The sequence below is a fragment of the Carassius gibelio genome, chromosome A8 (genome assembly GCF_023724105.1).
Source record: "Carassius gibelio isolate Cgi1373 ecotype wild population from Czech Republic chromosome A8, carGib1.2-hapl.c, whole genome shotgun sequence".
Taxonomy (NCBI): Eukaryota; Metazoa; Chordata; class Actinopteri; order Cypriniformes; family Cyprinidae; genus Carassius; species Carassius gibelio.
This window is the reverse complement of record NC_068378.1, coordinates 26,397,050-26,424,604: the sequence shown is the minus strand read 5'-3', so window position 1 is coordinate 26,424,604 and position 27,555 is coordinate 26,397,050. Positions and strand designations below refer to the sequence as shown.

The window sequence follows — 27,555 nt, the reverse complement described above, 5'->3', positions numbered from 1 at the left end:
CAAAGTGACACCAAAATGAATGGGAGTCAATGGGAATTCTAACGCAAGTGAAGTTCTGCTAAAAGATGGCAGCCCCCACCCGACTTCAACTTCCGGTCGAGTTCCTTGCCGCCTGGTTTTTATGACAGTGAAAACAGCGGTATACAGATAGGTGAATTGTGTGAAAAATACTGTATTTTTTTACACGCAAAACATGAACATATGTTATATTGCACAATGTAAACACAATCAAAGCTTCAAAAAGTGTGTAAAACGGGACCTTTAAGGCAGTCTTACCCTCACTAACATGGCGGTTGCCTTTTATTAAAAATCGTTTGATATGTACTGAGTATTTATGCGTTTTAACCTAAATCACAGTAGCGTACATCTGAGGGTGTCAAAAGGGTGGTCAAAACAGGACAGAAAATAGACTAATAAATGATGATACATACAAAATAATAAATTAGGTACTTTGTGACTCCTTTAATACTGTCTTTCCTTACAGGACTTTGACTGAGAGCATCAACACATATTGCATTGAGGGCAAAAGCTTTTATTTTTATACAAACATTGTTATATGTTTAGATATTTATCCTAAAAATTAAATTAATAGTTTTCCCCAACTATTCTTTCTGATGTCAGGCATTACAGGGTTAACTGTCACACTTTTTGCGAAGTTTCTATGGTCTGCTGCAATAGACAATATTTTTTCACCTCATTCATATATTTATTAAAAAATACCCATTTCAAACTTCGGTTAAGAATAAACATCTCCATGCCCTCTTAATCCCGCCTTTTTTCCGGATCTCTCTGTTGCTATGGAGACGAGCGAAGCGTGTCAGGCGCAAGGCATGACGGTCTGATATAAAATGCAGAGATACATTGCAGCGAGACTCTGCAAAGCCGACCAATCAGAGAGCCGGGCCTGGCAGCGACAGCCAATGGAAGGCGAGAGCAGGAGGAGCCAACGGCAGTTACACACCTACGTTACTTTTGTGCTGAGCATACAGTGGAGCATCACGCGCTGCAAACACTTCTATCTTCTCTCCGTGTCAACAAATCTGCAAATAAACAAGGTAAAATATTGACTTTAATCCGTTTGATGCATATCAGTCTGTAGAAATAATCATCCTGTGTTTTATCTGTCTCGCTCAGACTAAGCGATGTTGTACCATTCGCACACCTATATTTCAACCATGCCCTTAAACATTAAAAAAAAAAAATATATATAATAAAAGGTTTCATTAGGATATAAATAAAAAATATTCATAATTATTTCACCAAACATTTTAAAAAAGGAAAAATAACCACGACGCCTTTCATCTATCGTTTAATAATAAAAAACAAGCTTTTTAAAAGCCACAAGTTGATTTAATTACTTAAGACTATTTTATTTAATTAACTACTTAATGATAAATTAAATATGCATCAATTTAAAATAATTATCTTAAGTATGGTGTTAAAATAATCATAGGTGGTGCTGAGGACAGTCTTAAGCTCAGGTGACCATGGCAACATTAACCTGGTGAAGTTATGTAATAGTGATGGAATAAAGTCTGTGGAGCATCTCATGTGCTGATGATGTTATATAACACCCATCCGCTCGGCTCTGAGCAGATGCTGGAGGACTGTGGGTTTGGGGTGAGCCCTAGATAGGGTACATCACAGGGTGCTGCTCAGACTGAGCCCTGTTAAACTCCTTCATTCATCATCACATGTCTCTGTCTCTCCAGATCCAGGATGTCGGACAGAAAGGCGGTGATCAAGAACGCAGACATGTCTGAGGAGATGCAGCAGGACGCTGTGGAGTGTGCAACACAAGCCCTCGAGAAGTACAACATCGAGAAGGACATCGCCGCCTACATCAAGAAGGTGAATGAAAACATATATAACATAATAAAAACATATATGGATTCTATTAATTAAATTATATAACCCAACTTAAAATATGATAAAAACATAAGACCACTTTTACAATTATTCATTTTAATGAAAATTAATTAATTCATTAAAAGTCTATTTTTATTTATTGATAACATTAGATGTTATGTGATTTTCGCATTTTAATTAAGTTCGATTAATTTATGAAAGATTATGAATTATGAAAAATATTGATTCATATAATCTAACTGAATTAAAATGCTAAAATCATTTCATTTTTATTCATTTATCAGTTATTGATTAGTTTTTTTTTATTATTAAATTACAGAAAATTTGTTTTAATTTATTAATAATATATATTGATTTTATTAATGTAATTATATAATCCTTAACTTAAATTAAAATATACTGAAAACATAAAACACACTTTTACAATTATTAATTTGAATGAATATCAATAAATGTATTCATAAAAAAATCAATTTTTATTTATTAATATCATTAGATGTAATGTAATTTTTTGCATTTTAATTCAGTTGGATTAATTTATTAAAAATTGAATTCTTTAAAAAAAAAGCATTCTAAGAAAGATTATTTACATTTATTTAAAAACCTGATTAAAATATAAGAATATCATTAAATATATAATAAATACATTGAAATTGACTTAATTAAAATGCTAAACCGAACACAAAATCTGTTTTATGTATTTTTTAGTTACATAAGTTACATTGTTTTAATTTATTAATATTAAAGTATTCATAATAATATATTTTAATAACTGTATTCATCTTCTACTTGATTATGTCCACAATTTATTGGGGATTTCAAACATATAAAATGTAAATTTATTTCTGTTATCAACAAATTTAAATCAATAATTTTATCATTTTTTATTAAATTATGTATTTCACAATGATCCATGGGATTGTAGTTATTTCCCTCATTAAAGTTATTAAATTCACAATCTTATATCTCTTTCTTTAAAAAAGAAAAATGTAAGTACTTTTTGCTTCAACTTTAAAGTTTATAATGTTTTTTTTTTTTTTTTATCCCGATGGGAAAAAAATGAATGGAAAAAAACAAATCCCCAACCAATGCAGCTGAAAAAGTTATTCGCTCTGAAATACAAAAAACATTTCATATTAACCTATAAACATGTTTCCTTGCAGGAGTTTGACAAAAAGTACAACCCCACCTGGCATTGCATTGTGGGAAGGAACTTCGGCAGCTACGTGACTCACGAGACCAAACACTTCATTTACTTCTACCTGGGTCAGGTGGCCATCCTGCTCTTCAAATCGGGCTGAGCGACGGCACCCATTCGTTTCAAGACCACTATGAACTGACTGTACTGACTTGGCGAACCATTCCTGCACTGGGACCTGCCTTCCTTCTCTCGGCTGCTTCTACTTTTGTTCTAATAATTGTTTAGAAAAGGCCTGTGTGAAAGGGAAATGCCATAAAGAAACTTGTATTTATTTTTGTTTTCTATACACAGTTTGAGCGTTTTATGTCACTTGCGTTTTTTTAATTAAAGCAAAATGGTTTGAATGTTGGCCTGGAGTTTCTTGTCTTCAGGAGATGTGCTGATGATTAATCAGTGACTTCCAAACTCTCACAATTCTACGTTTTTTTTTTGTTTTTTTTTACTAAGAAACACAAAATATATATATATATATATTTATACGAATGATACATGCATGTGTGAATATTAATAATTAAACTTTGTTTAGCCTTTAATTAATTATTATTACTTTAATAATGATAATAAATGACTATACTTAAAAACAAATTTTGAATATTGTTACCCAGATATTATTAGTTTAATTACAATAATCTGCATTAAAATGCTCCCACATCTAATTATTTATACATTAAAATGCTAAAAGATTATTAGATTTTTTTTGTGTGTGCCTTTACACCTTCCTGTGGATTTGCTCAAGTCGGTTTACAAAGAGTACAAGATTTAGAAAGTGTCATTGCTTAAAACTATTTACTTTTCATGCGACTGCAATGAGACGCTTGCAAAGCCATTTCTAAAAAAACTACATAACATCCTGATCTTTTTATTTTACTAAAATGCAGAACGATTATCTGGTAAAAGAAATCTGGGGAAACTGTGATAAAATTTCATTCATGCAGAATTAATTAACATAATTGGCTGTTTAAATGCACTTTAATATATTTTGAAATCCCACTATTTGTGCATTTTTCAATGGTCTTACTGCATGTTTGTTTAAACCATTTATTGATAGATTTATTTATAAATCAGATGCATGTGTAAAATCCATTATTACTCTGTTCTACACACTTACAGTCAGCCCTCGTCCAGTCACGTTAAATAATGCATGGAACAAAGAGGCACAGAAAGTGTCTGGGTTGCCACAGATTTTATTCACACTTTAGAAAACCAGTTTGTGTGGATAGACTCCGTTAGACAGGCAGAACGTGGAGCGCAGGTATCCTTTGAGATCGGGAACCTTCTTGATCAGAGGAAGCAGCTGAGAATCCACCGCTTTCTGGTCGGCCTTCCGCTGCTCCGTCAACTGGTACTTCTGCAGAACCACAAAACACACACGAGATCAGAAAACCTCAGTAGAGTCGTGCAAAACCATCCAGTTCGTGGAGAACCGGTCTCACCTCCTTCTCCGTGTCGAAGATCTCTCCCTCCTGGTGCTTGGGTCTCCTCAGCTTCTTCTTCTTGAAGTAAGAGTCGGTCAGTGTTTTGGGGATCTTCACGCTAGAGATGTCCACTTTGGTGGTTGTGGCGATGCAGAACTTCTGGTGAGCTCTCCGCAGAGGCACTCGGTTCAGAGCCAGAGGACCTGAGAGAGACCAGATCAATTATTCACTGCAACAAACCCCCTCCATCGCTTTCGACAGCAGATGTCGATCACGTACCAGTGACGAGGAGGAGACCTGTGCCCAGCTGCTTGAGGAAGACCACGCGCTGCAGAAGAAAACAGATTGACCGTTAACAGCGTCGAGACTCACGTGAACCTCTTTTGCATTTTAAATATCAAGTGTGGCTTAATATTGTTGAGCTCAGATGAACGGTGGTCGAGTGTTTGTGTGGCTGCATGCTGGGATCCTAAAAAGACGGATAGATGGGGAATTTGTGTGTACCTTCCCGCGGTGGCGACCGGTCAGCAGGATCAGGACCGTCCCGGGGGTGATGGACTTGCGTAGTTTCCTGCGGTGCTGAGAGAAGGCCTTGATGCCGTGACTCCGCAGCTTACGGGGCACGTCTTCTGTGGGATAGTAACGCGGCTGGACACCAAACAGACGTGAAAGAGGAACACAATGTTGAATGCAATTCGGAAATCAGCCAAACTCTGCAAATAATTTGATAAATTAAGCGGATAAAGAGTGTCATATCTTAATATTTGGATCATTATCTGATAACTTCAATGAGATGCACAAAAAAAAAAAAAAAAAGTTTAATGTGTGTTCCCCTGGAGCACAAAAGCAGTCATGTATTTGTAGCAATAGCCAAAAATACATAGTATGGATCAAAAGTATGTTTTTTTTCAATGCTAAAAATCATTAGGATATTAAGTAAAGATCATGTTCCTTGAAGATAGTTTGTAAATATTCTACTGTAAATGCTTCAAAACTTAGTTATGCATTGCTAACGACTTAATTTGGACAACTTTAAAAACGATTTTCTCAGTATTTAGATTTTGTTTTGCATCCTTGGATTCCAGATTTTCAAATGGTTGCATCTCGGCCAAATATTGTCGAATCCTAATAAACTGCACATCAATAGAAATCTCAGTAAACATCTCAGTTTTGTGCTCCGTGGTCACACATTACTAACATTTACCCACTTTCAAATCTGACAAGAAATTCCAGTGATGCAAGGGGAAAAAAAAATCCTCAAAATTCATTTTCTTTGAATCATTAAACCTAAGAAAATATAATCTAAGAATTACCAGCATCAGCTCCTTCGAATTCAGTTTATTTCCTTAATAATCCCTTCTTGCATCATTTTCATTAGAAATTTGATTTGACTAGCATTTTTACCAATCAGAAAATTTTAGGTAACCGCTACTTTGAAATCAATGGATTACATTTAATTCCGTACTTTTTTTTTTTTTCCAATGTGTCTTGCATCACATTGGTTCACGTTTTCAATATTCATGAGAAATTTTCAATTTCGTAACATTTTTAACTTAATTTTTACTTACAGCTTGACTCATGACTGCACACAAAAATATGAAACCTACATATTCAATTTCTAGCAAAAAACATTTAACTTTCACTTTTTTTTTTCCATTCTGCCATGGTTCATCAATAGACATGCATGTTGATGAACAAAATGTAGCCCCAAAAGTGTGCAAGATACAGGAAAGATCAAAGAAGGCTAAACATACTTCACAAAAGTCTTAAAACATCAATTTACGTTCTAGATCACAGAAAATCTGCATTAAACTCAAGCTCAAACTAGGGTTAAAATGGACCCAAGTGCATAAGATGTAAGTTTCCGGTTATACAACTCTGACCCCCAAACAAGATCTCAGTGATCTGGTCATGAATCCTCACCAGTTTGCGCAGTTTGACCGCACGGGTGCCTCCGTTCTTGTCTCCACCGACAGTTTTGACGACTTTGGTTGGAGCCCTTTCCTTTATCTTCTTCTCAACCTGAAACACCAAGACAGACGGTTAGAAAACCCCAGGTTTGAGCTGAGACCTGTGACCCTGCACTGAAGACACAATTTACCTTGGTCACAGGAGCTGTAGTCTTCCTCTTGTACATGGCCCGGCGAGCGTACATGGCCGAGCGGGAATACCGTCCGATGCCCCGAACCAGGACAGGGTTACGGCTGCCATGCTTATGAGCCGCCTTCTTCTTCTTCTTATCGCCCTCAGCCATCTAAGAAAACACAGTGACTTTAGTTATTAAAGCATGCATGCACACAAAACACATCCATTACTCATGAGCTGCTCTCAAAATATATCCATTACGAAAAGTGCTACACAAGAGAATTGAGCCGTTTTTTAAATACCATCAGTACTTCTAGTCTACCATGCTTATAAATGGTTGGGAAAAGCATTAATATCTCAACTGATGCATTTAGAACTGTTACTTCAATGAATGGTCGCTCAGTATACATATGTGTGTTATATATACATAAACACTATGTACGTTATAAATACATACGGGCATTTAAATAAATAAATATACAAGTCTTCAGCATGGTGCTACAGTAACAGCGTGACCTGATGTAGCAGTGCTAACAGGCTAAAGCTAATATATAAACATATATACACATCTATACACGCTGACAAACATCGTTTTATGATGTACTCCACACTATATTCACATGAAACCCGCCACGATCGAGTTTAATGTCTTTAATGCGAATATAAACACAGAAATCGCGCTTCGGTTCGCGCGTACCCGGCGTCAGGCCCCGACGCTCATGATATACGTTAAAACACACATTACATCCACAGATATTCACGGTTATCAGTGCTATAGGTTTTCTTAAACATTCATTCGTGATGCAAAGTGAGATTTTAGTATCAGATGAATCGGATTAACGCAGATTGTATTGGAGGAGAACCGAGACGGACGCCACAGTTACCTTTAGCTAGAGGAAAAAAGACTGACATCCGGGCACTTGACGTATATATAGGCGTGACGTGGGTTTGTCTTTCGTCGTGTTTTGTCTTAAAGGCGCAGTGTCACGAATGGAGTCAAAAAGCAATAAATCATCTTTTCATTTCAGGATTCATACAGTACAGTTGTTAACCACTGTCCATACATGCAGTTTTCTCATGCTTATCATGCATACATTCTTTTTTTATTAAGTAAATAAAATAAAATTATTACTAAGTAAAGTGTAATTTATTCCTGTGATGCACTGCTGTATTTCCAGCATCATTCCTACAGTCTTCAGTGTCCTATGATCTTCAAAAATCATGAAAATATGCTGATTCACTGCTATATGTATGCCTTTTGAGTAAAATTTCTAATTCCAGGAATTATATTTCAAAGTTATTATTTTTAAAATAGTTTACATTGGTTTATTTCTATGCAGCTAGCTGTGAAACATGTAAGAAGATAATGTTGGATTAATTCAAACAGAAGGTGAACACTAAAGGTTATTATTAAAGTTTGTTTGTTTATAATTAGTATTTAAGTCCTACATTAAAAAATATTTTAGTAAAAATAATTTTTTTTAAAGGCGGTTAACTCTATCATAGGTTATTTATTTTATTTGCATTCAGATCTCAGAAAAAAAATATTTTATTCTATATAATATTTTATATGTATATATGTGTTTTGTTTGTGTTTTGATGTCAGAAAAGAGTTTTCATGTGATGTTGAAGTTACTTGTCCATATTTTTGTACTAATATTTATAATTTTGCTATTTATTAATTACTTTATGTCCTACATTTTAATAAGAAACAAACAAAAAAAACTTTTTCAATTTACTTTAATACCAAAACGTTTTTTATTTTTATTTTAAAAGGTTATTATTTTTTTTTTTTTGGTGTAAAATTTTCTAGAAAAAAATAAAATAAAAATAAATTCTAAACACAAACGAATTGTTACCTTAAAAACAAAATGCATTCCTTGTTTCTTTTATTATTATTATTATTATTATTATTATTATTATTATTATTATTATTATTATTATTATTATTATTTAGTCGTTTAGCAGATGCTTTTATCCAAAGCAATTTACAAATGAGGACAACAGTAGCAAAAAACAACTAAAAACAGATCCAAAACTAAAAGCTAAAACTTTATAAACACCTTTACACATTTCAAAACTAAATAAATTATATACAAATGACAAATGCAAACAACAACATTTCAAAACATTTAACATTTAACTGAAAAACTAAAAAATTAAGCTAAAAACAATTCAAAATATTAATAAAATTAATATTAATATATTTCTTATTTATTTTATTTATTTTCTATGTTTCTTTAACACTGCATGAAACATTTTCAAACTTCTTCCATGAAATATGAGAATTTTTTTTGTGAAACTAAACTTTTTTATTTTTTATTTTTATGAAATGTTGCTAAATTATTACTCCTATGCTTTTTTCATTATGGTATGCCCCAAGAATCCATTAATATGCAAATTATATGCACTGTGTAGAATGGGAATATCAATTTTAATGTACATTTCTATGCAGATATTCCATAAAGTACATTAGTATATTTTTAATATCATAGTTGAGAAACATCCTCATACTAAAGTTTGGCTAAAAATAGCCTGAAACCTAAAAACTGATCATTGAATGAAAAAAATAAATAATTGTTTTTAACAAACCTTGCGTTTTCATGTCTATTTATTTATTAATAACTTATTAACCTCTATAAAAATATATATATTTTTAAATCAATTTGTTTGTAAGTGTAAATGCCCTTAGCATTCACTTCACAACATTCGACAAATTTTACTTTACATTCGAAAAAATATTACGTCACGAAATTACAATAACATATCACTTTTCATGTAAGCGTTTTTCTTAAATATATACATATATTTAATAAGTATGATATATAATTATACTTTATATCATTCAAAGATGAAAATGTATAAATGTGGAAAGTGCGTCTGTAGAAGCGGACGTGACCTACAGATCCACGTTGGACACCGGAAAATATAAAGCTCTTTTTAATTTCTCAGAATTGATGTTTATAAACTCGATATTGCTGTAAATTATGGCAGGGATTGTGTGTCGTACTGCAAGCCGGATTATATCGAGTCAAGCATCATGGTAACGTTACGTATTTGACTTAGATATCCATGTGCATGCGTTAACAGTAACGTTGTATTTCTCTTTATTATGATCATTATGATGATAAGAATTAATTATTCTTTTACAGTAGCAGTTCTGTGGTCGCTGTCAGACACAGTCATTGGTTTACATCAGTGCTTTCAATTAAAACATCAATGCCATTAAGGTCAGTGCAGATACAAACTATTCCCTTACGCTACTGTATGTAATAAATCCCCTTACCATATTTAGCAAGATATATATTTTTATTTATTAATGTTAAATATATATCAACTCTATAGAAAGAGAAGTGGTTTTTAAAATATTTTTTATAATATTTAAAATATAAATGTATTTTTGTAAGGGTGTTTTATTGTATTAAATGCATTAATATATGTTGCTTGTACTCCACAGAGCAGAACCCAAGAAGAAGAAGAAGGTGGATCCGCGCCGAGAGATAATGATGAAGGAGCGTTTAAAGAAGAAGCTCAAAAGGCTGGAGAAAGTTCCTCCCGAACTGATTCCCATCGAAGACTTTATTACACCCGCTAAGTGCTTTGATGAGACCAGGTAAAAGCATGCATCTTTAACTAAACATCTGATTAAAAGTCATTTATTCCTTATTATCTTCTAGATGTACTTGTCAAATCTGTGGATGAATGGGAATTGTTTTTGGAATAATCTGTTCTGCTTACCAAGACTGCATTTATTTAATCATAAATGCAGTAAAAACGTAATTATCATTAGCTATTTGATTATATTTTAAAATGTAAATTATTCCTTTGATCAAATGTGAATTTGTTTTAGCATCATTACTCTTTTTCTGCTCACCATGGCTGCATTTATTTGATCAAAAATACAGTAAAAATGTGAAATATTATTTGAATAAAAAAAAAACAATTTTCTATTCGAATATATTGTAAACTGTAATTTATTTCAGTTGTAATAATATATTAATAATATTATTAATAATATAAAAATAAAATAATAATATTAAATTGTAATAATTTCAAATTTTTACTGTATTTTTGATCAAATAAATGCAGCTTCGGTGAGCAGAAAAAGAGTAATGATGCTGAAAATTTAGCGCTGCACCACCGAAATAAATTCTATTTTAATATATACTCACATAGAAAACAGCTATTTTAAATTGTAATAATATTTTACAATTTTACTGTGTTTTTGATCAAATAAATGCAGCCTCGGTGAGCAGAAAAAGAGTAATGATGCTGACAATTCAGCTGCACATCACAGAAATAAATTCTATTTTAATATATACTAGCACAGAAAACAGCTATATTAAATTCTAATAATATTACACATTTTTACTGTGTTTTTGTGTAAAATAATGCAGCCTTGGTGAGCAGAAAAACTTATTTCAAAAACATTTATACCCAAAAAATATTAAACAAACTTCTTGTTTTGTTAACTTGAATTATTGATTTTCAGAAAATGTTTTTAAATTGTACAAAGAAAGGGTGGAACCTCTTTTTATTGCGATTAGGTAATTTGAGCTAAATTGTGTACTCTCCAGGATCCGTGACGCTCCTAAACTGTCTTTTGAGGAGAGCGAGCGCAGAGCTCTTCTGCTGAAGGAATGGTCCAGATACAAGTACAGCCAGCACCAGACGGAGATGGACACCATCAAGGAGGCTCTGGAGGCTCAGAGACAAGCGCTGGACGAGCTGAAACTGGAGTCAGAAGAGCTTTATAAAGCAGCGCTCAGTCCAGATACAGACTTGTTCCCTTTCCAGCACGAGGGGCCGAGTTACACGCCTCCCATTACAAACCATGAGGCTCCAGAGGGCAAATACAACGACATTACACGAGTATACACACAGTGAGGAGAGCCTGATGATGGTCTGATGATGAAGATGAAGAGCAGCTGTCAAAACATCAGAGAAGTGGACTGTGACAAGAATGAATCGAATTCAATTTATAACTGTGTTGGGAATTGTTTAATTAAATCTTGTTGCAGCAACTCGAGAGAGAGGTTGTGAATGTGGAATACAAATAAAAAACTTTTTTTTTTGCAATTGCATAATTATATATTTACTATAATTTCTGAATTTGGACCACAGTAAAATAAGGTCTCTAGTGAAACAATGACGTCCAAACTTTTGTAAAAACATCCGCTTGTTTTCATGCATAAATGCCTGTATAAAATTAAAAAACCTTTCGAAGAGAGGCTTTGTGATTTATGTCAAATGGAAAATAAACAAGTTATTGGTGCTATATTGACTTTCTCATGAAATGCTTATACTTCAAGATCATTATTGATTGCATGTTTAAGTTCTGCATTAAACTTGATCAAGGATTTTTTTTAAAGATGGTTTTTGCACTTAGCACCGGGAAAAAATCAGGTCTATAACAGAACAGAAATGCATCGGTCCATGTTAAGGCCTTAAAAGATTAGGATGAGTTTGTTTCTTCATCAGATTTGGAGAAATGTAGCATTGCATCAGTGTCTCATCAATGGTTGCTCTGTAGTGAATGGGTGCCGTCAGAATGAGAGCTGATAAAAACATCACAATAATCCACAAGTAATCCAGTCCATCAATTGATTACAATGCAAGCTCAACGAGTTAATCTTAATCAAACATTTCATGGAAAATACAGAGATAAAATTATCTTAGACTGACACTCCAGTGGGATTGTGACCCCCATCATCTACTGATAATATCAAATAAATTATTATTTGCCTTAAATTACACACACACACACACACACACACACACACACACACACACACACATATATATATATATATATATATATATATATATATATATATATTTTTTTTTTTTTTTTTTCATTTAATCGTGATCACATTCTATTTACACGTTTGTGTTATGTATTAGAGTATAATAGTTGTAGATACGCGTATTTATTTTGTAATCCAGACTTTTATTTTGTAGTTGCGGAAGTGGCGGCCTGTTCGATTATTACGGTGTCTGTTTCATATCGAGTAAATCGGTGTAAAAACACTTTAATGTCTTTAAAAATGCACTCTGAAAATCTACGATGGGAGACTTTAGAAGCTCTGAAAAACTCTCCGAAGGGGAATCTCAAATACAGTCCAGACTGGCTGGAGAAGAGGGAGGTAAAACATGCTAAAAACGGAGAAATATTAACATCAGTTTTAACATTGTGGAGTTTCATCAGATTTATTACTAATTAAACATATCGTGTTGTTTTTTGAGATGTACTCCATGGTATTCTGATATTATGGTGCAGAGGTATATAAATAAAATGACTTATATATTAGATATATATATTAGAATAACACATGCTATAATAATAATTGTTAATTATGACAATATAAAAATTACTATAATACTTCTTTAAAATTTTTACAAATCTTACTGATCCCAAACTTTTGAATGGCGTAATGATGCTGAAAATATAGCTGTGCATCACAGCAATAAATTCAATTTTTAATATATACTCGCATAGAAAACAGCTATTTTAAATTGTAATAATATTTCACAATTTTACTGTATTTTTGTATCAAATAAATGCAGTTTCGGTGAGCAGAAGAAGAGTAATGATGCTGAAAATACAGCTGCACATCACAGAAATAAATTATATTTTAAAGTATATTAAAGTATAAAAACATTATTTTAAATTGTAATAATATTTCACAATTTTACTGTATTTTTAATCAAATAAATGCAGCTTCGGTGAGCAGAAGAAGAGTAATGATGCTGAAAATACAGCTGCACATCACAGAAATAAATTATATTTTAAAGTATATTAAAGTATAAAAACATTATTTTACATTGTAATAATATTTCACAATTTTACTGTTTTTTTAATCAAATAAATGCAGCTTCGGTGAGCAGAAAAAGAGTAATGATGCTGAAAATTCAGCTTCGCATCACAATTTTTTAAAATAACATTTCTAATTTTCACTGCATTTTTGTGCCAATTAATTTATTTCTGATCAAATATAGATGAACATAAGGAACTTCTTTAAAAATATTACAAATCTTACTGATCCCATAATTTTGAACGGCAGTGTAGGTATTTATTTACCTTAAAAGGATAAAAAAAAAAAAAAAATTAAAAAAAAATATGTAGAGAAATTTACTTCATTCTTCTTATTTTATAACATTTAAAGACGGAATGATGACATTTGTTTGACGTTTTAGCGTTTATTCAACTAAAACCAAAACACAAAGTCTTAGTTTATAATATAAATATTTTAAATGAAATGTTAAATAAATGTAACTTCTCAATCAGTAAAGTCTTAATCTTCAGTGTTGTGTTTTTTGCAGGATGTTCTGGCGGGCTGTATGGAGATGTCCAGTCTGTCTCCTCTCTCAGGACAGATTCTGAAGAGACTGAGTCCTCGTCCGCGGCTCAAGACCTGCTCGCTGACTTCATGTGTTCGTGATACCAGTCCCGGGCTCTCAGAAGATGCTTCGTTTCCCATCAGTCCCAGACAGATTTCATCTCCCACCTCTTCGTCTCCGGTCTCCATCCACGCTGAGGAGGAAGAGCAGAAGGTGACTTCTTAAGCCACACAATTCAAGACTTGGTTTAGTGCATTTGCATTCATTCATTACATATTACACATTCATTCTGAAGAGACTTGAGTGTTGCAATACAAAGACTGTTTGCACTTTAATAATAGCTTTGATCAACTTTATCGGGAACTTCAACACAATCATTGGTTTAAGTACAGGGCATGAATTTCGATTTTCGATTTTTTTATTTGAAGATGGATTTAGTGTATTTTTTTTTAGAGATATTTTTAAACCACAATCATCCAAACTAAATGTTTCGTCATCCAGTTTATTTCTGTTTTACAATTAATAATGATGTTGATTCATATTTATATTGTAAGGAAGTTCTAAAAAATTCTAAAATAAAAAAAAAAAAGTTCTAAAATTTTAACTCTGAATTGAATTTATTTTAGCTAAATAAACAAGTAAACAGTTTGTAATAAATAATAGCATTCTTATAAAATAAGAATAATGACGAGCAATGTCACAAACAATTTAGAATAACAAAATACAACTGAAATTAACATTGCTTTAAGTTTTTCAGGTAGGTTTAACACTAATATTTGGGTACAGAAATACCACAAAAATAAATAAAAATAACATATTTAACTTTGACATAACTCTGGTTAGTATGAATAAACTTTAATGAAGGCAGCAGGTTTATTTAGGTTGCTGTCTCTTTAAGACCTCAAGCTCGGCTCAATCTGTTACACATAAGTTTTGTTTCTCAACTGTTTACATTAATTTGCCAATATAGCGAAAATGTTTAGTATTAATGGACTGTTTACATTAATACTCATCAAGACGGGGGCTTTGACATATTTTTTTGGGTATGTTTGGGTGTGAGGCGGCTCACAGAAGTCACAGAGCGCGCAAGTACTGCATTGAGCACTTGAATGTTTAAAATTTTGAGACTCAAAAGCATGTGCAAATGATTAATTCTGTCGTCTGTCACGTGCATCTTTCATGTTGAAGTATTTGCTGTGATTTCCCACATTACAAGCGCAGAAACGGCGGGAATTCATAGAACTATGCTGCAATCCAGCGCCGAAATTCAAGCCCTTAAATGGTAATAATTAGAAGAGTTTGAATGACAGATTTGGTCATTGGTCACTGCTTTCTGTTTAAGCTCCGCCCCCGCAAGCTCACACTCATCTGCATACAGACATCTCAACAGCCAATTAAAAACTTGGATGAATAGAACCAAGACCCCGCCCTACATTTTTTTTCTTTTTGATACTCTGATGTAGGTCACAATACAGAAGAAAGGATCTGTCACTACTTCTCTTTCATCTCGACTTTAATAGTTTATATCCTAGCTCTCATACATGTCTATTATTCTGTTTCTTGCTTGAGTTTGTGAGTGCAATGGTAATTTATTTTATTTTTTCATTAATTTTTGATCTCAGAAAGCTGAAGAAACCAAGCCGGCTCCTGCAGCAAGCGTCATCTCATCTCCAGTGATTTCCGTCCTGTCGCCCAGAGCCACACAGATGGCCGGCTGTATCCTCATGTGTGAGCACAAACACAAGGCCAAAGCAAAGGTACTACCACATCAGAAATCGTTTTGTTAAATAAATATATTTTTTTAAAGAAATAATACTTTTTTCACCAAGGAAGGATGCATTCAATTGATTAAAAGTGACATTAAAGACATTTATAATGTTTCAAAACATTTCTATTTACTTTTCTTTTTAACTGTCTATTCATCTCTGAATCCTGCAAAATAAAATGCATCACAGTTTCCACAAAAATACAACTGTTTTCAACATTGTTGATCATTGGAAATGTTTCGCAAACATCAAATCAGTATATATGAATGATTTCTGAAGATCATGTGACCCTGAAGACTGAAGTAATGATGCTGAAAATTCAGCGCTGCATCACAGGAATAAATAATATTTTAATATATACTCACATAGAAAACAGCTATTTTAAATTGTAATAATATTTCACAATTTTACTGTATTTTTGATCAAATAAAAGCAGCCTTGGTGAACAGAAAAAGAGTAATGATGCTGAAAATTCAGCGTTGCATAACAGGAATAAATACTATTTTAATATATACTTGAAGAGAAAACAGCTTTTTTAAATTGTAATAATATTTCACAATTTTACAGTATTTTTGATCAAATAAATGCAGCCTTTGTGAGCAGAAGAAGAGCAATGATGCTGAAAATTCAGCGCTTCATCACAGGAATAAATTCTATTTTAATATATACTCGCATAGAAAACAGCTATTTTAAATTGTAATATTTCACAATTTTACTGTATTTTTGATCAAATAAATGCAGCCTTTGTGAGCAGTAGAAGCTTCTTTTCTCTGACAGGCGGAGCTGAGTCTCAGACAGGAGCAGCAGGAGCGGCTGGTGGCCAGCGTCTCTAACTGTGAGTCTGAGCAGCTCAAACGCTACGAGGAGTTCATGGAGCTCAAACAGAGACAGGAGTACCAGAGTATGAGAGACATGATGGAGAAAGAGTATGTGGCTTCAGAACGGTTCATTCTCTTTTACAGGTTAAGATGATTGCATGTAGTGTGTACAGAAGTCGTTGTTTAATTGGTGTTTTGTGTTTAAAGGACACAGGAGAGTCTCGGCCGGCAGGAGAAGCTGCGAGAGGAACACAGACACAGAATGAAAGTGAGTTTGAACGAGTTGTTTTTGTTAAAACAAAAATGTTTGTAATCAACTGTTAAAAATATGACCAGTAAGTTACCAACTCATAAAAATTGTTTTCCTACTTCAGATTCATTTATTAAGATATATGAGATTCAAGTAGACAAGATAAATAAAATTAATTGAAATGAATTGTACAACCAGTTTAATTAGGCTTTAAAAATGTTAGACTGCAGCTGACAGGATGTTAAATTTATGGAAATGTATTTCCAGTGCATTGTTGGATGTTGTAAGAACCAGTATTTTTTTAGTTAACTAAAACCATAAAAATTAATACACAAACAAACAAAGCGTTAACTGAAACAAATTAAAATATTTTTTTTTACTTCCTTTATTTCAGCTACATAAAAAAAAAAAAAAAGATATATATATATATATATATATATATATATATATATATATATATATATATATATAAAATTAAATTAAAAAATTAATTAAAAACTACAAAAGCACACAAAAAAGAACTTCAATGTTAATTCAGTTAAAAAAAAAAAAAAAACGAATTCAATTTATTAATAAAATTTAATAGAAATCTAATAGAATCCCATTGATGCTAAAATAGCACTGCTTAGAAAAGCTCATTAATGCAGCTAAAACCTACATATCAGTTTTCTCAGCAGCAACAACCCTTATATTTTACTGTATTTTACTGTTAGGTTTGTCTGCAGGTTCGGCAGTAATAGCATTGTTTAAAAGATAAATAAAGTCAAGTAAACAGCAGTTCCTGTAATCTTGGTCCAATGTGGAGTAAAATCACTGTTTTCTGTGTTGCAGATCCTGAACCTGCGTCTGCGGGAGGCGGAGCTTGAGCGACAGCGGGAGGCGGAGCTTGTGCGTCAGCGGCAGGTGGAGGGCAGAGAGCGGCACAGAGCTATCAACGCCATACAGGAGGAGGTGCTACAGCTCAACCAGCTCCTACAGCCACGCCCCTCCACACATACAGACCCCGCCCTCGACCACACCCCCTACGTCACCCGCGGCAACCAACTCTGCTCGCAGGTCTCCAAAGTGGTGCCAGCATCTGCAGATGTGAGTCCAAATCTGCCTCATCTTATAACAATTTTTTGCATTGAATTGCATTGTTAAGACGTTTCTAATGTTTTGAAAGGTTTCTATTTCAAATGAATGCTTTTCCTGAATAGCTGTATCCTGAAAAATTAAATGCATCACAGTTTCCACAAAAATATTAATCATCAAAGCTGTTTTCAACATTGATAATAATCAGAAATGTTTCTTGAGCTGCATATTTTCATGATTTCTGAAGATCATGTGCACTGAAGACTGGAGTAATGATGCTGAAAATTCAGCGCTGCATCACAGAAATAAATTATATTTTAATATATACTCGCATAGAAAACAGCTATTTTAAATTGTAATAATATTTCACAATTTTACTGTATTTTTGATCAAATAAATGAAGCCTCTGTGAGCAGAAAAAGAGTAATGATGCTGAAAGTTCAGCTGTGCGTCACAGAAATAAATTAGTTATTTATCAAAATATCCACATAGTAAACAACTGTTTTACATTAGAATAATATTTCACAGTTTTTACTGAATTTTTTTTAATCAAATAAATGTAGCCTCGGTGAGCACAAGGTTTATTTCAAAAACTGTATTTGTTCTGAACTTTTGTGGTGTATATTTAATTAATAATGTATGATATGCTCCTGCAGCTGAAATGCAATGCAAGTCACTTAAGGTCAAAGCATCTACCCAATGCATAAATGTAAACATAAATAATATGTATTTGGCAGGGTCAGTTTCCCAGCGTGGAGGATTTGACCGTGGCGGAGCGAGCGCTACAGGAAATGAGGTCACTGGTCAGAAACCTTCAGGACGAGGTGGCACAGGCTGCCGAGAGGAAGAGGAAGAAGCAGGAGGAAGAAGAGGAGAAGAAGAAAAGACACGAGGAGCTGAAAACCCAACAAGAGGAGCAGAAGAAAAACGCAGCACAGTCCGCCAAAGAGAAGACAAGGAAACAGGGTGAGGGAGCAAGTGAACATGCATGAGGCTTTGAAAGGATGCAGTGTTTATTGTGAACATTGTGAACTTAAATGAGTGGTTTTCATCTGATCCTCAGGTCTGCAGACAGGGGCGGATGACAGCACTTTAAAATGGTTCAACACCCTGCAGGATTCGGCCAGTCGGTGCACTCAGGCGTTTGATGAGCTCAGCACAGCTAAAGACACGCAGGTTAGACGCCCGTCAGCATCTAGCAGATATTTTCTGATGTTGTACTAGTGAATAATTATCTTGCCCTTCTTTTGCAGACCAAGAAATTAAAAATGGAGCTCCAAAAGGCCGCGACCACACCAGTGAGCCAGATCGCAAACATCTCCGGTGAGACCAACACCAGCAATATAAATATATATATATATATATATATAATATTTTTTTTTTTTTTTTTTTTTGTCAGTTAAGGTTTATTTTATTTCAAGTAACAAAAATGTTTTGGTGGTTTCAGTTGTCATTTAGCTAGACTCTGAAAATGAAGTAAATAAAACTGCATTTACTGATTGACACAAAACCCAAGTTGTAAACAAACTATTTTTATATAAACCCTTTAATGATATAATATTTCCACTCTTAATTCATTGTTGAAATGTAAACATTTAACTGATGTCATTAACTTGTTTTCATGACAGATTTATTCAAACATACATTAAACAATGAAGACATCACTAACAGTGATATAAAAATGTTATGAATATGTTATATATTTAACAAACTGCTTCTTTCTTGAGAATCTTTTCGGCTAATTAAAGAGCTTTGGATCCGTCACACCACATTAAAATATGCCAAAATGACATTTATTGTTATAAAATTGGTAACATTTGAACGTCCAGACTTTGAAACATTAGGAAACACGAGTTTATTGCGATTTATTGGATTGCAAATAATGTTTAGTGATGTTTTCTTTACACATTGATTAAAAAGGTTCGATGTCAGATTAATTGAAAGCATCACTCAAAGTTCACTTCATGTCTGCTAATTTCCTTTAAACATGTTTTGTGTGTAGGTGCTCCGCTGAAGGAGGCCTTTGAGAAGATGGACAAGCTGTTGTCTGGTCGTCCAGTGACGTCCGCTGGAAAGACAGTGTCGACGTCCCAGCATCCTCAGGGGTCGGAGTTTGTCGGTTATAAACTAGCGGAGAAGTTTGTGGTGAGGCAGATGTTAACATAAAAACACAACCGAAGAGATTTTTGAATGCAAGCAAAGGTAATGTTGATGATGCATTCATAGAAACAAGGAGAAGAGGAGGTGGCGTCCAATCATTCGGCAGCGTTCCCCATCGCCGCTGTGGCCTCAGGCATCTGGGAACTGCATCCTGCAATCGGAGAACTTATACTCGCTCACCTCCACAGGAAGTGCCCTTACGCTGTGCCACACTATCCACCGATGGAGCGAGGCACGTCTGTGGAGGATCACCAGAAGTGTGTGTTGCATTCGTTTAGAAGTCCTCTGGTCAATAATGTGTGACCCTGGAGCACAAAACCAGTTATACATCATCTGAAAGCTGAATGAATAAGCTTTCCATTGAAGTAGAGTTTATTAAATCATCTGGGAAATCTGGGATCTGAGTGTGCAGAATATTGAGAAAATCATCTTTTTAAAGTTGTTCGAATTAAATCTTAGCAGTGCATATTACTGATCAAAAATTAAGTTTTGATACATTTACGATAGGAAATATAAGAAATATCTTCATGGAACACGATCTTTACTTAATATCCTAATGATTTTTGGCATAAAAGAAAAATCTATAATTTTGACACATATAAAGTATTTTTTTGGCTATTCCTACAAATATACCCCAGAGACTCAAGACTGCTTTTGTGCTCTTTTGAGTCAAATATTAAGGAGAATGTGAATTTTTGCCTTCTGTCTGCACTGTTTTTTAGCCATTTGTCTATGCACACATGAACATCTTAGTGTTATTTAAATATTATAGTGTTTGTGAATATTTTATAATATAGATTAATGTTTTTATTTTTTATTTTAGTTAAGTTAATTTTTTTATATTAAACTTTTATTTAAGTGTCTATCGTTTTTATTAAAATTAATTCATTAATTTTAGTTCATTCAGTTTTAGTTATTGTTGTATTTCACGCTAAATGAATGAAAATAAGAAATGTTGCATCCGCAACTAGCTGAAATAATGTTACATTTTTATTTCTTCAGTTAAAGTTTTTTTGTTTTGTTTTTTTACTTGAGTTTTAATTAGGGATGTCATTTTGCTTTAAAGATTTTAATAATCCATTTCCAACCATCAGTTTATCTAAATGCATACAGAAAGACCCTTTTAATTCTTAACACATTTTCAACTGCACTGTAAAAATGTATCTTTAATCACACTTTTATAGAAATATATGCTAAATAAATACCTATCATTGTAGTTTCCTTAATTTATAAATGCTAATTTTAATAAATCAGTCTTTGGTGTTATTAATGTTGTACTGTATATAGAAAATACAAGTGGCATGAACAACATATCCGATATTTCTCTTGAAAACATGTGCAATAGTTTCAGTTTTACTTACTTAAACTCTGTCTCTACTTGCATTTAAAAGTGAAACATTCATGCATGCATGCAACATTAATTACTGAATTGTAACTAAATATGTGTGTAAAGCAAACAGAGGTTGTTTATCACAGGTTTTTGTTAAAAAAAGGTCAACGTGGCTCGCACAAATCCTCAACATGGAGCCACTCGCTGACATCACGGCTACTATTCTCTTCGACTTCCTGGAGGTGAATGCTTTTTCCTGTTGCAAGTGTTTTATTTTTTATCAGTATTTGCTTCATGGCTATGTATTTGTGTCTCTTTAGGTCTGTGGAAATGCTTTGATGAGACAATATCGAGGGCAGTTCTGGAAACTGATATTGCTTATTATTGAAGAATACTTTCCGAGGTATTATCTAGCTGTCTTTAAGACATTTTTAATATTTATTTAAATATGTATTGCCTTCTATATGCATAATACACCCTTATGCTTTATATATCAAGCATCCAAAAATGAACCTAAAGAAATTATCCTCCAAATATTCCTTTCGTCCTTCTGTTTGTTTGTTTGTGTTTAAATGCTGCTGCATTCTGATGCACTTTTTCTCTGATTTAAAGGAACGGTTCAGCAAAAAATGAAAAATTAGCTGAAAATGTTCTCATCCTCAGGCAATCCAAAGTCAGGATGAGTTTGTTTCTTCATCAGGTTTGGAGAAATGTAGCATTGCATCACTTGCTCACCATTGTATGCTCTGCAGTGAATGGGTGCCGTCAGAATGAGAGTCTAATAAAAACATCACAATAATCCACAGTAATCCAAGTCCATCAGTGAACATCTGGAGAAGACAAAAGCTGAAACAAATCCAGCATTAAAACCTTTTTAACTTCAAAGCGTTGCTTCCTTCTAATACAGTCCATAGTAATGCTTCCCAAAGTGGAAAAGTGGATCTGTTCTGAATCAGGAGAGAAATCTGCACAGATCAAGCAGCATTTAAACAGTCCAAAACAAATTTGATGGGAGAGACAACAGGAGATGGATTTTTTTCACTATAGGAAGCATTATTATGGATTATGGATCATTATGGACCATTCATTCTGACGGCACCCATTCACTGAAGAGCATACAATGGTAAGCAAGTAATGCAATGCTACATTTCTCCAAATCTGATGAAGAACAAACTCATCCTAATCTTGGATGGCCTGATGGGAAGTTAATTTTCACCAAATTTACATTTTTGGGTGAAGTATTCCTTTAATATAAGGTATAATCATTAATATGCCTAATTCTCTCAGGATCGAAGCGGTCACCAGCACCGGTCAGATGGGCTCCGTAACCAGACTCAAACAGTTTCTAGAGGTAAGCTTTTCTTGTTTGTATCAGCTAAATTATATTTTTAATAACTAATAGCCAATGCATCTTTCATCTAGACGTCTTTAAGAACCAAGCAGATTCCCGCTCCCAGGAGCGAGCTTGGCTCCGCCTTCTTCAAGTCCTGATTGGTGGAAATCAACCTGACAAATGTTTAAAGAAAAATGCTCTACACTGAAATGAAGCATAAGCCAACACTGTTTAGTGGATGAATGAGTGTTAATGTGTTTTTCTCATCTGTAGGATTTATTTAATCGAGCATCATGCCTTCTTAAGTTCAAGTTTGTTTTCTTTTATCGGAGAAATATAAGGAACTGATGTCCTTATTCTCAATTTAGTTTATGTTGGTGTCTTAATGTATCCATACGATCTCAAATTCATAAAAAATATCCTTTAACCATCTGTTTTAGACAAGTGACATTAACAGTATTACAGTAATCAGCTTATTCTATAAGCTTTATTTCTGCAATATGGTGGAGTGTAATTTCACGTGCGTACACTAATATGAAATGTAGCCTACTGTATATTGATGCGGATATTTATGATTTTATATGGTATAAGGATTAAACCAAGTACACCAAGTGTGTTTTGATTATTGTTGTATTTGAATCTAATGCATAAGAATGTGGCTTTAACATTAGTACAGAACTATAAAGTGTTTTATTTTAATGTTATTTTAAAATATCTATAGTTTTATGATTTACCTTAAATAATGTGTAATGGATTACGTTACTAACAACAATTTTTGTAATCAGTAACCGATGTTTTCATATGAAGTGCAATAAAAATACTGTATACACAGTATAAATAAGTAGAGGATGGCAATAGCAACATGAAGGTTTTGGGTTTGATTTCTAAGGAAAGCAGGAAGTAAAATGTTTATTTTTCATTTAATAAAAGCGTGTAAATGTTAGAACATATTATTATACTAAATGAAATTTATGCACATATTTGTAGTACTTATTCTTGATGCACACACTTATTGTTTTTGTTTTTTTAGCTTGCATGCAAAATGTATTTCATGCTACTGGTCTACAAAACAAGAAATAAGCAAATTTCTACATTCGTTCATGTAAATGTCATGGAATAGTTCACTCAACAATGAAAATGAGCTGGAAGTGTCTTCTAGAAGTCTATATAGAATCTTTTAGAAGTTGACAATCAGCCAGACCACACTTTATCCCATTTAATAAAGTTATTTTTATGGGGAATATTTAATGTTACTTGAATGCCTGGCTTTGTTCTTGACTTGACCGAAGGACTATAAAAAATATGGCATCCCATTGACTTTTAAACTATTTTAACCTTTATTTTATTTTCTTTGCATCTGGATGAATACAAAACCTGGCGTTTTATTTGAAAACCAACCCAACAGATTGAAGCAGTAATACAACCACTACATAAAGTTCACTGAAAGTTGAAGAGAAAGTCACAGGCGTGATTAGATTTTTTGGAATATTTTATTTTCTTTATCAAAAATCCATTTCAAATCTGGTGAATGTCTGTAAAACAAGACAAGATAAAAATCAAAGACTCAATGATGGTGTTCACAAACCCTCTTGTTCCTCAGCCCTCCTGAAACAGGGATTCACTTCCATGAAGGGTTTATACACACCAAGAATAAAGAAACAAAACGGTGGAGAATGCTAGAGCTAGCCAATCACAGCGCTCCGTGGCTTCAGTTCAATTAAACACACAAAACGGCAACAGGAAGAAGATCATTTGTACATATATATTTAATTACAAAAAAAAAAAACAGAACACTATTTGCAAGTCTACTCCAGACGTTGTGTGGCCGATAACTACAGTGTTTTGCTTTTTACCTCGAAATGCGTTTGGAAATTGAGATGGTGGATGCCATGTCGGCAAGATCTTGCCGTCAGTTTATTGTGAGTCTTTTCAGGGGACTTCGTCACAGCAAGTTCAGGATAGAGGAAAGATGGAGCTCAAAACCAAAAACAGGAAAACGAAGCATCTTGCCCCCCCCCCCCCTCCCCCCAAAAACAACAACAAAAAAAGCCAAAGAAGTAATTTGGAAACCGGACTGGGGAGACGTGGATAATATTCCTCTATTTCAGCTTCAGTCATCCTCGCCGTCATCATCCTGCAATTGAAAATGTTCTCTTAAGAAGTGAAATTTAATAAAGAGCGAATACAGTTACACATTTAGAGACTTTCGACACGACGTGCACACTTCAAATGAACTGGCTGCATACCTCTCCATCATCATCCTCCTCTTCCTCTCCGTCATCTTCTCCCTCTTCATCAATATCATCCAGACCTTCCTCGTCTTCATCATCATCCTCACCCTCTCCTTCCTCGTCCTCCATGTCTGGAACCTGTTAGGGTTAGAAATGCAAAACGTCCGCTGCGTGAACTGGAAGAATTGCTTGACCACATCCTTTAAAAGTGACTGGAATGGAGACTTTCTGAGACCAAGTTGATACAAACAAGGTTAATCTGAATGTTTTTAAAGATTCCCATTTCTGTGTGGACATTGTTCTAGTCTTACCAAGTAGTACTGCAGAGGATTCGGCCAGATGTCGTCTTTAATGACTTCGCCCAACTCGTCCGCGCCTGAATCGGCGTGATCAGAAAACCAGGTGAAGAAGCTCTCGGGTTCTTCATGTTGCCGTTTCTTACCGGCTTTACTCTGTGTCTGACCGGACCGACTCGTGAGGTCCTGCAGAAGAAGGAATCACATATTAATAGAACGCAGTCAGAGAGAAGCTAACTCTTTAATATTAAACATCATGCATACTTTTCCAGGTTTCCATTTGATCTCTGTCGACTTTGAGGTTGGGTCTCCACTCTCGTTCAGGTGAATTTCTTTAGATAGGACTTTGTTCTCAAAATACATGTTTTCATCGAAATACTACAACACAACGGAAAAAAGAGGATGAGTTATGGGAACATAAAATCTCTAAGCCATGAGAAACCATTTTTACCACTTACAAAATCTATTCTGTAGCCGGATTTGATGTCTTCAAACTCTGTGACCTCAACTCTGGTCAGATAGTGAAGCGCCTCCTCATCCTCCTCCCCAAGAAGAGCAGAGACTAGAGAACCAGATCATATTCAACTATTTAACTCTCACCGAGTATTATGGTAAGTAACAGTGTAATCATATGTACAGGGGCTTACCTTGTGGGTGGTTGACAAATGTGGTGACCCAAAAGTTGGGGATTTTGGCTATGAGCTCAGACCTCTTCTGGAAGAACGGCTGGCGAAGTTTGTTGTATTTCTGTTCGACTTTAAGAATCTCTTCACTTGCCTGCTCGTTCAGTCTGACAAAAATAAATAAAATAAATCCTCTCCGTTCACGAGCATCACAACATCGACTTAAAATTTCTTAACTGACTTAATATAATATAGTTCTACATACCTGTCAATTTCATTCTGTACTTCATCGATGTGCTCGATGGCTTCTTGCTGCTCTTTTTCTAAACAAGTGTTGAGGGGAAAAAACAGGAAATGTTTTAAAAACTAGCACAACATCAGCTAAAATTAATTTATTTCCAATACACGCATTTTAAACGATTAGAGTAGAATTTAAAGGTGTTTAAACGTAACACTTGTTCATGGTTTCTTTTGAAAAATTAGTATTATTCGCGGGAAACTGTTCTGTGACGCGAATGCAGTCTGATGCCGCGTGGTTTAAATGTGCACAGAACCGCTCGCGCTGCACCTGCTTCCGTCGCGAACCAACCGACGATGCGCGAGAAAGTCTCTTCGGCGTTAATTTATACCATCGTTCGACCTTTTAAAGTGCATAAACAACAATTAGCCCGTGCTACATCATGGCGGAAGACGTGGCTAGGCTAAAGCTAAAGAACAACAACAATAAAGCACCGCGATCGGACGCTTCCGTCCCGCGTGTTTTACACTCTTTAACTGCACGCGTTTCTTCGGAAAAAAAAATCCGTTAGCGGGCAGAACAAAACAAACTCCCGGGCTTTGATTTCTAAAATATAACGGTTTTTGTGAGCGTCCTAATGGGGCTTTGTGGCGCGCTTAACGTTAGTTCGCAGAAATCAAACATGGCCTCCGCGGCCAAACACAAACACATCGCCACGGTCCACAGAAACGAGTCATACTCGAGCCGAGTATTAACTAGCTACAATAGTAGTTAAAACACGCTTAGGAGAGAAGGAAAAAGTGAAAACGCCCGTCGATTGTTCTCGCTTAACATTACCTGAGGTCTCGTCCCCTCCGTCGTGGTTCGAGTTCAGTTCCTTTTTACTGACTTTAGCCGCTGAGGCAGACATGATTTCACTGATCGGGACGAGAGGAGTTTCCAGAGAGAATCAAGCGCTGTGGAGGTAGAAGATCGTCCTCCTGGAGCTTGGTTTCTGGAGACTGTATTAGGACGAGAACCGAGCGAGTCCGCGCTGCTCCGCACAAACTTACCGCGAGGGAACGAACGCAGATTCTCACGCGCTCTCTTTCGGACAGAACGCGCCCCTCACGAGCTCGAAAAATGAACTCCGCCCCTTCCAGAACAACCCGCCGAGCTCGACGTCTCTCCCCGGACCTGCTCTCTGATTGGGCGGCGCCGGTGGGGGGCGGGGCTGAGCATGGAACCGCTACAGAAAGGGCGGGATTTTAATGAAGCTTTCATAACATGTCACCTGAATGTAGGTAAAATGGTTCTAGACAAAAACAACACTTTAAATAAACACACAGGACTATGTTTAATATTATTTAAACTGAATGCGTTCAAATGACGCCGTTCACACAGAACCCGTATTGTTTTCCACCGCGCTGACGTTCCATTGTTTTTCTACGTAATTTGCGCGAGGATGACGCCTTAAAACGCGTTGCGCTCGGGTCCGGCGCGTGAAGAACATTCTAAAAACGCGACGTTCAAGATAAACAAACAA

General features: G+C 34.6%; 5 protein-coding genes across 8 annotated transcripts; 3 read left to right on the top strand and 2 right to left on the bottom strand.

Annotated features, from left to right (window-relative positions):
- The first annotated feature begins 942 nt into the window (after positions 1-942).
- LOC128019056 (dynein light chain 1, cytoplasmic) lies at positions 943-3,414 on the top strand. The gene is made up of 3 exons (XM_052605012.1): positions 943-1,055; positions 1,713-1,851; positions 3,033-3,414. The coding sequence occupies exons 2-3, from the start codon at positions 1,720-1,722 to the stop codon at positions 3,168-3,170; spliced, it is 270 nt and encodes an 89-aa protein (XP_052460972.1). The 5' UTR covers positions 943-1,055; positions 1,713-1,719; the 3' UTR covers positions 3,171-3,414.
- An 824-nt stretch (positions 3,415-4,238) lies between these two features.
- On the bottom strand, positions 4,239-6,762 carry LOC128019055 (60S ribosomal protein L6-like). The gene is made up of 6 exons (XM_052605010.1): positions 6,587-6,762; positions 6,409-6,507; positions 4,990-5,133; positions 4,765-4,813; positions 4,504-4,688; positions 4,239-4,418 (listed from the first exon to the last, which is right to left on the bottom strand). Exons 1-6 carry the CDS (start codon positions 6,737-6,739, stop codon positions 4,266-4,268), a joined length of 783 nt encoding a protein of 260 aa, XP_052460970.1. The 5' UTR covers positions 6,740-6,762; the 3' UTR covers positions 4,239-4,265.
- A 2,684-nt stretch (positions 6,763-9,446) lies between these two features.
- mrpl40 (mitochondrial ribosomal protein L40) lies at positions 9,447-11,848 on the top strand. 2 transcript variants are annotated; one of them, XM_052605004.1, is made up of 4 exons: positions 9,447-9,613; positions 9,726-9,800; positions 10,028-10,183; positions 11,148-11,848. In XM_052605004.1, the coding sequence occupies exons 1-4, from the start codon at positions 9,558-9,560 to the stop codon at positions 11,455-11,457; spliced, it is 597 nt and encodes a 198-aa protein (XP_052460964.1). In that variant the 5' UTR covers positions 9,447-9,557; the 3' UTR covers positions 11,458-11,848. The 2 variants fall into 2 exon arrangements, with proteins under 2 accessions (XP_052460964.1, XP_052460963.1); XM_052605003.1 differs by having other exon boundaries at positions 9,723-9,800.
- A 691-nt stretch (positions 11,849-12,539) lies between these two features.
- LOC128019048 (mRNA export factor GLE1) lies at positions 12,540-23,254 on the top strand. 3 transcript variants are annotated; one of them, XR_008185048.1, is made up of 15 exons: positions 12,540-12,716; positions 13,894-14,124; positions 15,534-15,668; positions 16,455-16,603; positions 16,703-16,763; positions 17,577-17,831; positions 18,557-18,797; positions 18,883-18,995; positions 19,073-19,142; positions 19,822-19,964; positions 20,046-20,236; positions 21,456-21,551; positions 21,630-21,712; positions 22,597-22,660; positions 22,732-22,816. XR_008185048.1 is itself a non-coding variant. In XM_052605002.1 (15 exons), exons 1-15 carry the CDS (start codon positions 12,606-12,608, stop codon positions 22,798-22,800), a joined length of 1,983 nt encoding a protein of 660 aa, XP_052460962.1. In that variant the 5' UTR covers positions 12,540-12,605; the 3' UTR covers positions 22,801-23,254. The 3 variants fall into 3 exon arrangements, 2 of the variants coding, with proteins under 2 accessions (XP_052460962.1, XP_052460961.1); XM_052605002.1 differs by having other exon boundaries at positions 18,557-18,785; positions 21,473-21,551; positions 22,732-23,254; XM_052605001.1 differs by having other exon boundaries at positions 21,473-21,551; positions 22,732-23,254.
- Positions 23,255-24,113: 859 nt separating this feature from the next.
- Positions 24,114-27,156, bottom strand: LOC128019045 (protein SET). Its single transcript, XM_052605000.1, has 8 exons — positions 26,868-27,156; positions 26,058-26,115; positions 25,817-25,959; positions 25,628-25,731; positions 25,434-25,547; positions 25,185-25,355; positions 24,889-25,011; positions 24,114-24,776 (listed from the first exon to the last, which is right to left on the bottom strand). Exons 1-8 carry the CDS (start codon positions 26,938-26,940, stop codon positions 24,753-24,755), a joined length of 810 nt encoding a protein of 269 aa, XP_052460960.1. The 5' UTR covers positions 26,941-27,156; the 3' UTR covers positions 24,114-24,752.
- Between the last annotated feature and the right edge of the window lie 399 nt (positions 27,157-27,555).

Excerpts from the sequence above, each read along its gene's own strand:
- LOC128019056 (XM_052605012.1), top strand. The coding sequence starts at position 1,720 with ATGTCGGACAGAAAGGCGGTGATCAAGAACGCAGACATGTCTGAGGAG. Across the intron at positions 1,852-3,032 it reads TCGCCGCCTACATCAAGAAG|GAGTTTGACAAAAAGTACAA; the intron begins GTGAATGAAAAC and ends GTTTCCTTGCAG.
- LOC128019055 (XM_052605010.1), bottom strand. The coding sequence starts at position 6,739 with ATGGCTGAGGGCGATAAGAAGAAGAAGAAGGCGGCTCATAAGCATGGC. Across the intron at positions 4,689-4,764 it reads AGGTCTCCTCCTCGTCACTG|GTCCTCTGGCTCTGAACCGA; the intron begins GTACGTGATCGA and ends GGTCTCTCTCAG. Across the intron at positions 4,419-4,503 it reads TCTTCGACACGGAGAAGGAG|AAGTACCAGTTGACGGAGCA; the intron begins GTGAGACCGGTT and ends GTGGTTCTGCAG.
- mrpl40 (XM_052605003.1), top strand. The coding sequence starts at position 9,558 with ATGGCAGGGATTGTGTGTCGTACTGCAAGCCGGATTATATCGAGTCAA. Across the intron at positions 9,801-10,027 it reads AAAACATCAATGCCATTAAG|AGCAGAACCCAAGAAGAAGA; the intron begins GTCAGTGCAGAT and ends TGTACTCCACAG. Across the intron at positions 10,184-11,147 it reads AAGTGCTTTGATGAGACCAG|GATCCGTGACGCTCCTAAAC; the intron begins GTAAAAGCATGC and ends TGTACTCTCCAG.
- LOC128019048 (XM_052605001.1), top strand. The coding sequence starts at position 12,606 with ATGTCTTTAAAAATGCACTCTGAAAATCTACGATGGGAGACTTTAGAA. Across the intron at positions 15,669-16,454 it reads AACACAAGGCCAAAGCAAAG|GCGGAGCTGAGTCTCAGACA; the intron begins GTACTACCACAT and ends TTTCTCTGACAG. Across the intron at positions 21,713-22,596 it reads ATTGAAGAATACTTTCCGAG|GATCGAAGCGGTCACCAGCA; the intron begins GTATTATCTAGC and ends TAATTCTCTCAG.
- LOC128019045 (XM_052605000.1), bottom strand. The coding sequence starts at position 26,940 with ATGTCTGCCTCAGCGGCTAAAGTCAGTAAAAAGGAACTGAACTCGAAC. Across the intron at positions 25,356-25,433 it reads TCAAATGGAAACCTGGAAAA|GACCTCACGAGTCGGTCCGG; the intron begins GTATGCATGATG and ends CTTCTTCTGCAG. Across the intron at positions 24,777-24,888 it reads AGGAGGATGATGATGGAGAG|GATGATGACGGCGAGGATGA; the intron begins GTATGCAGCCAG and ends TTTCAATTGCAG.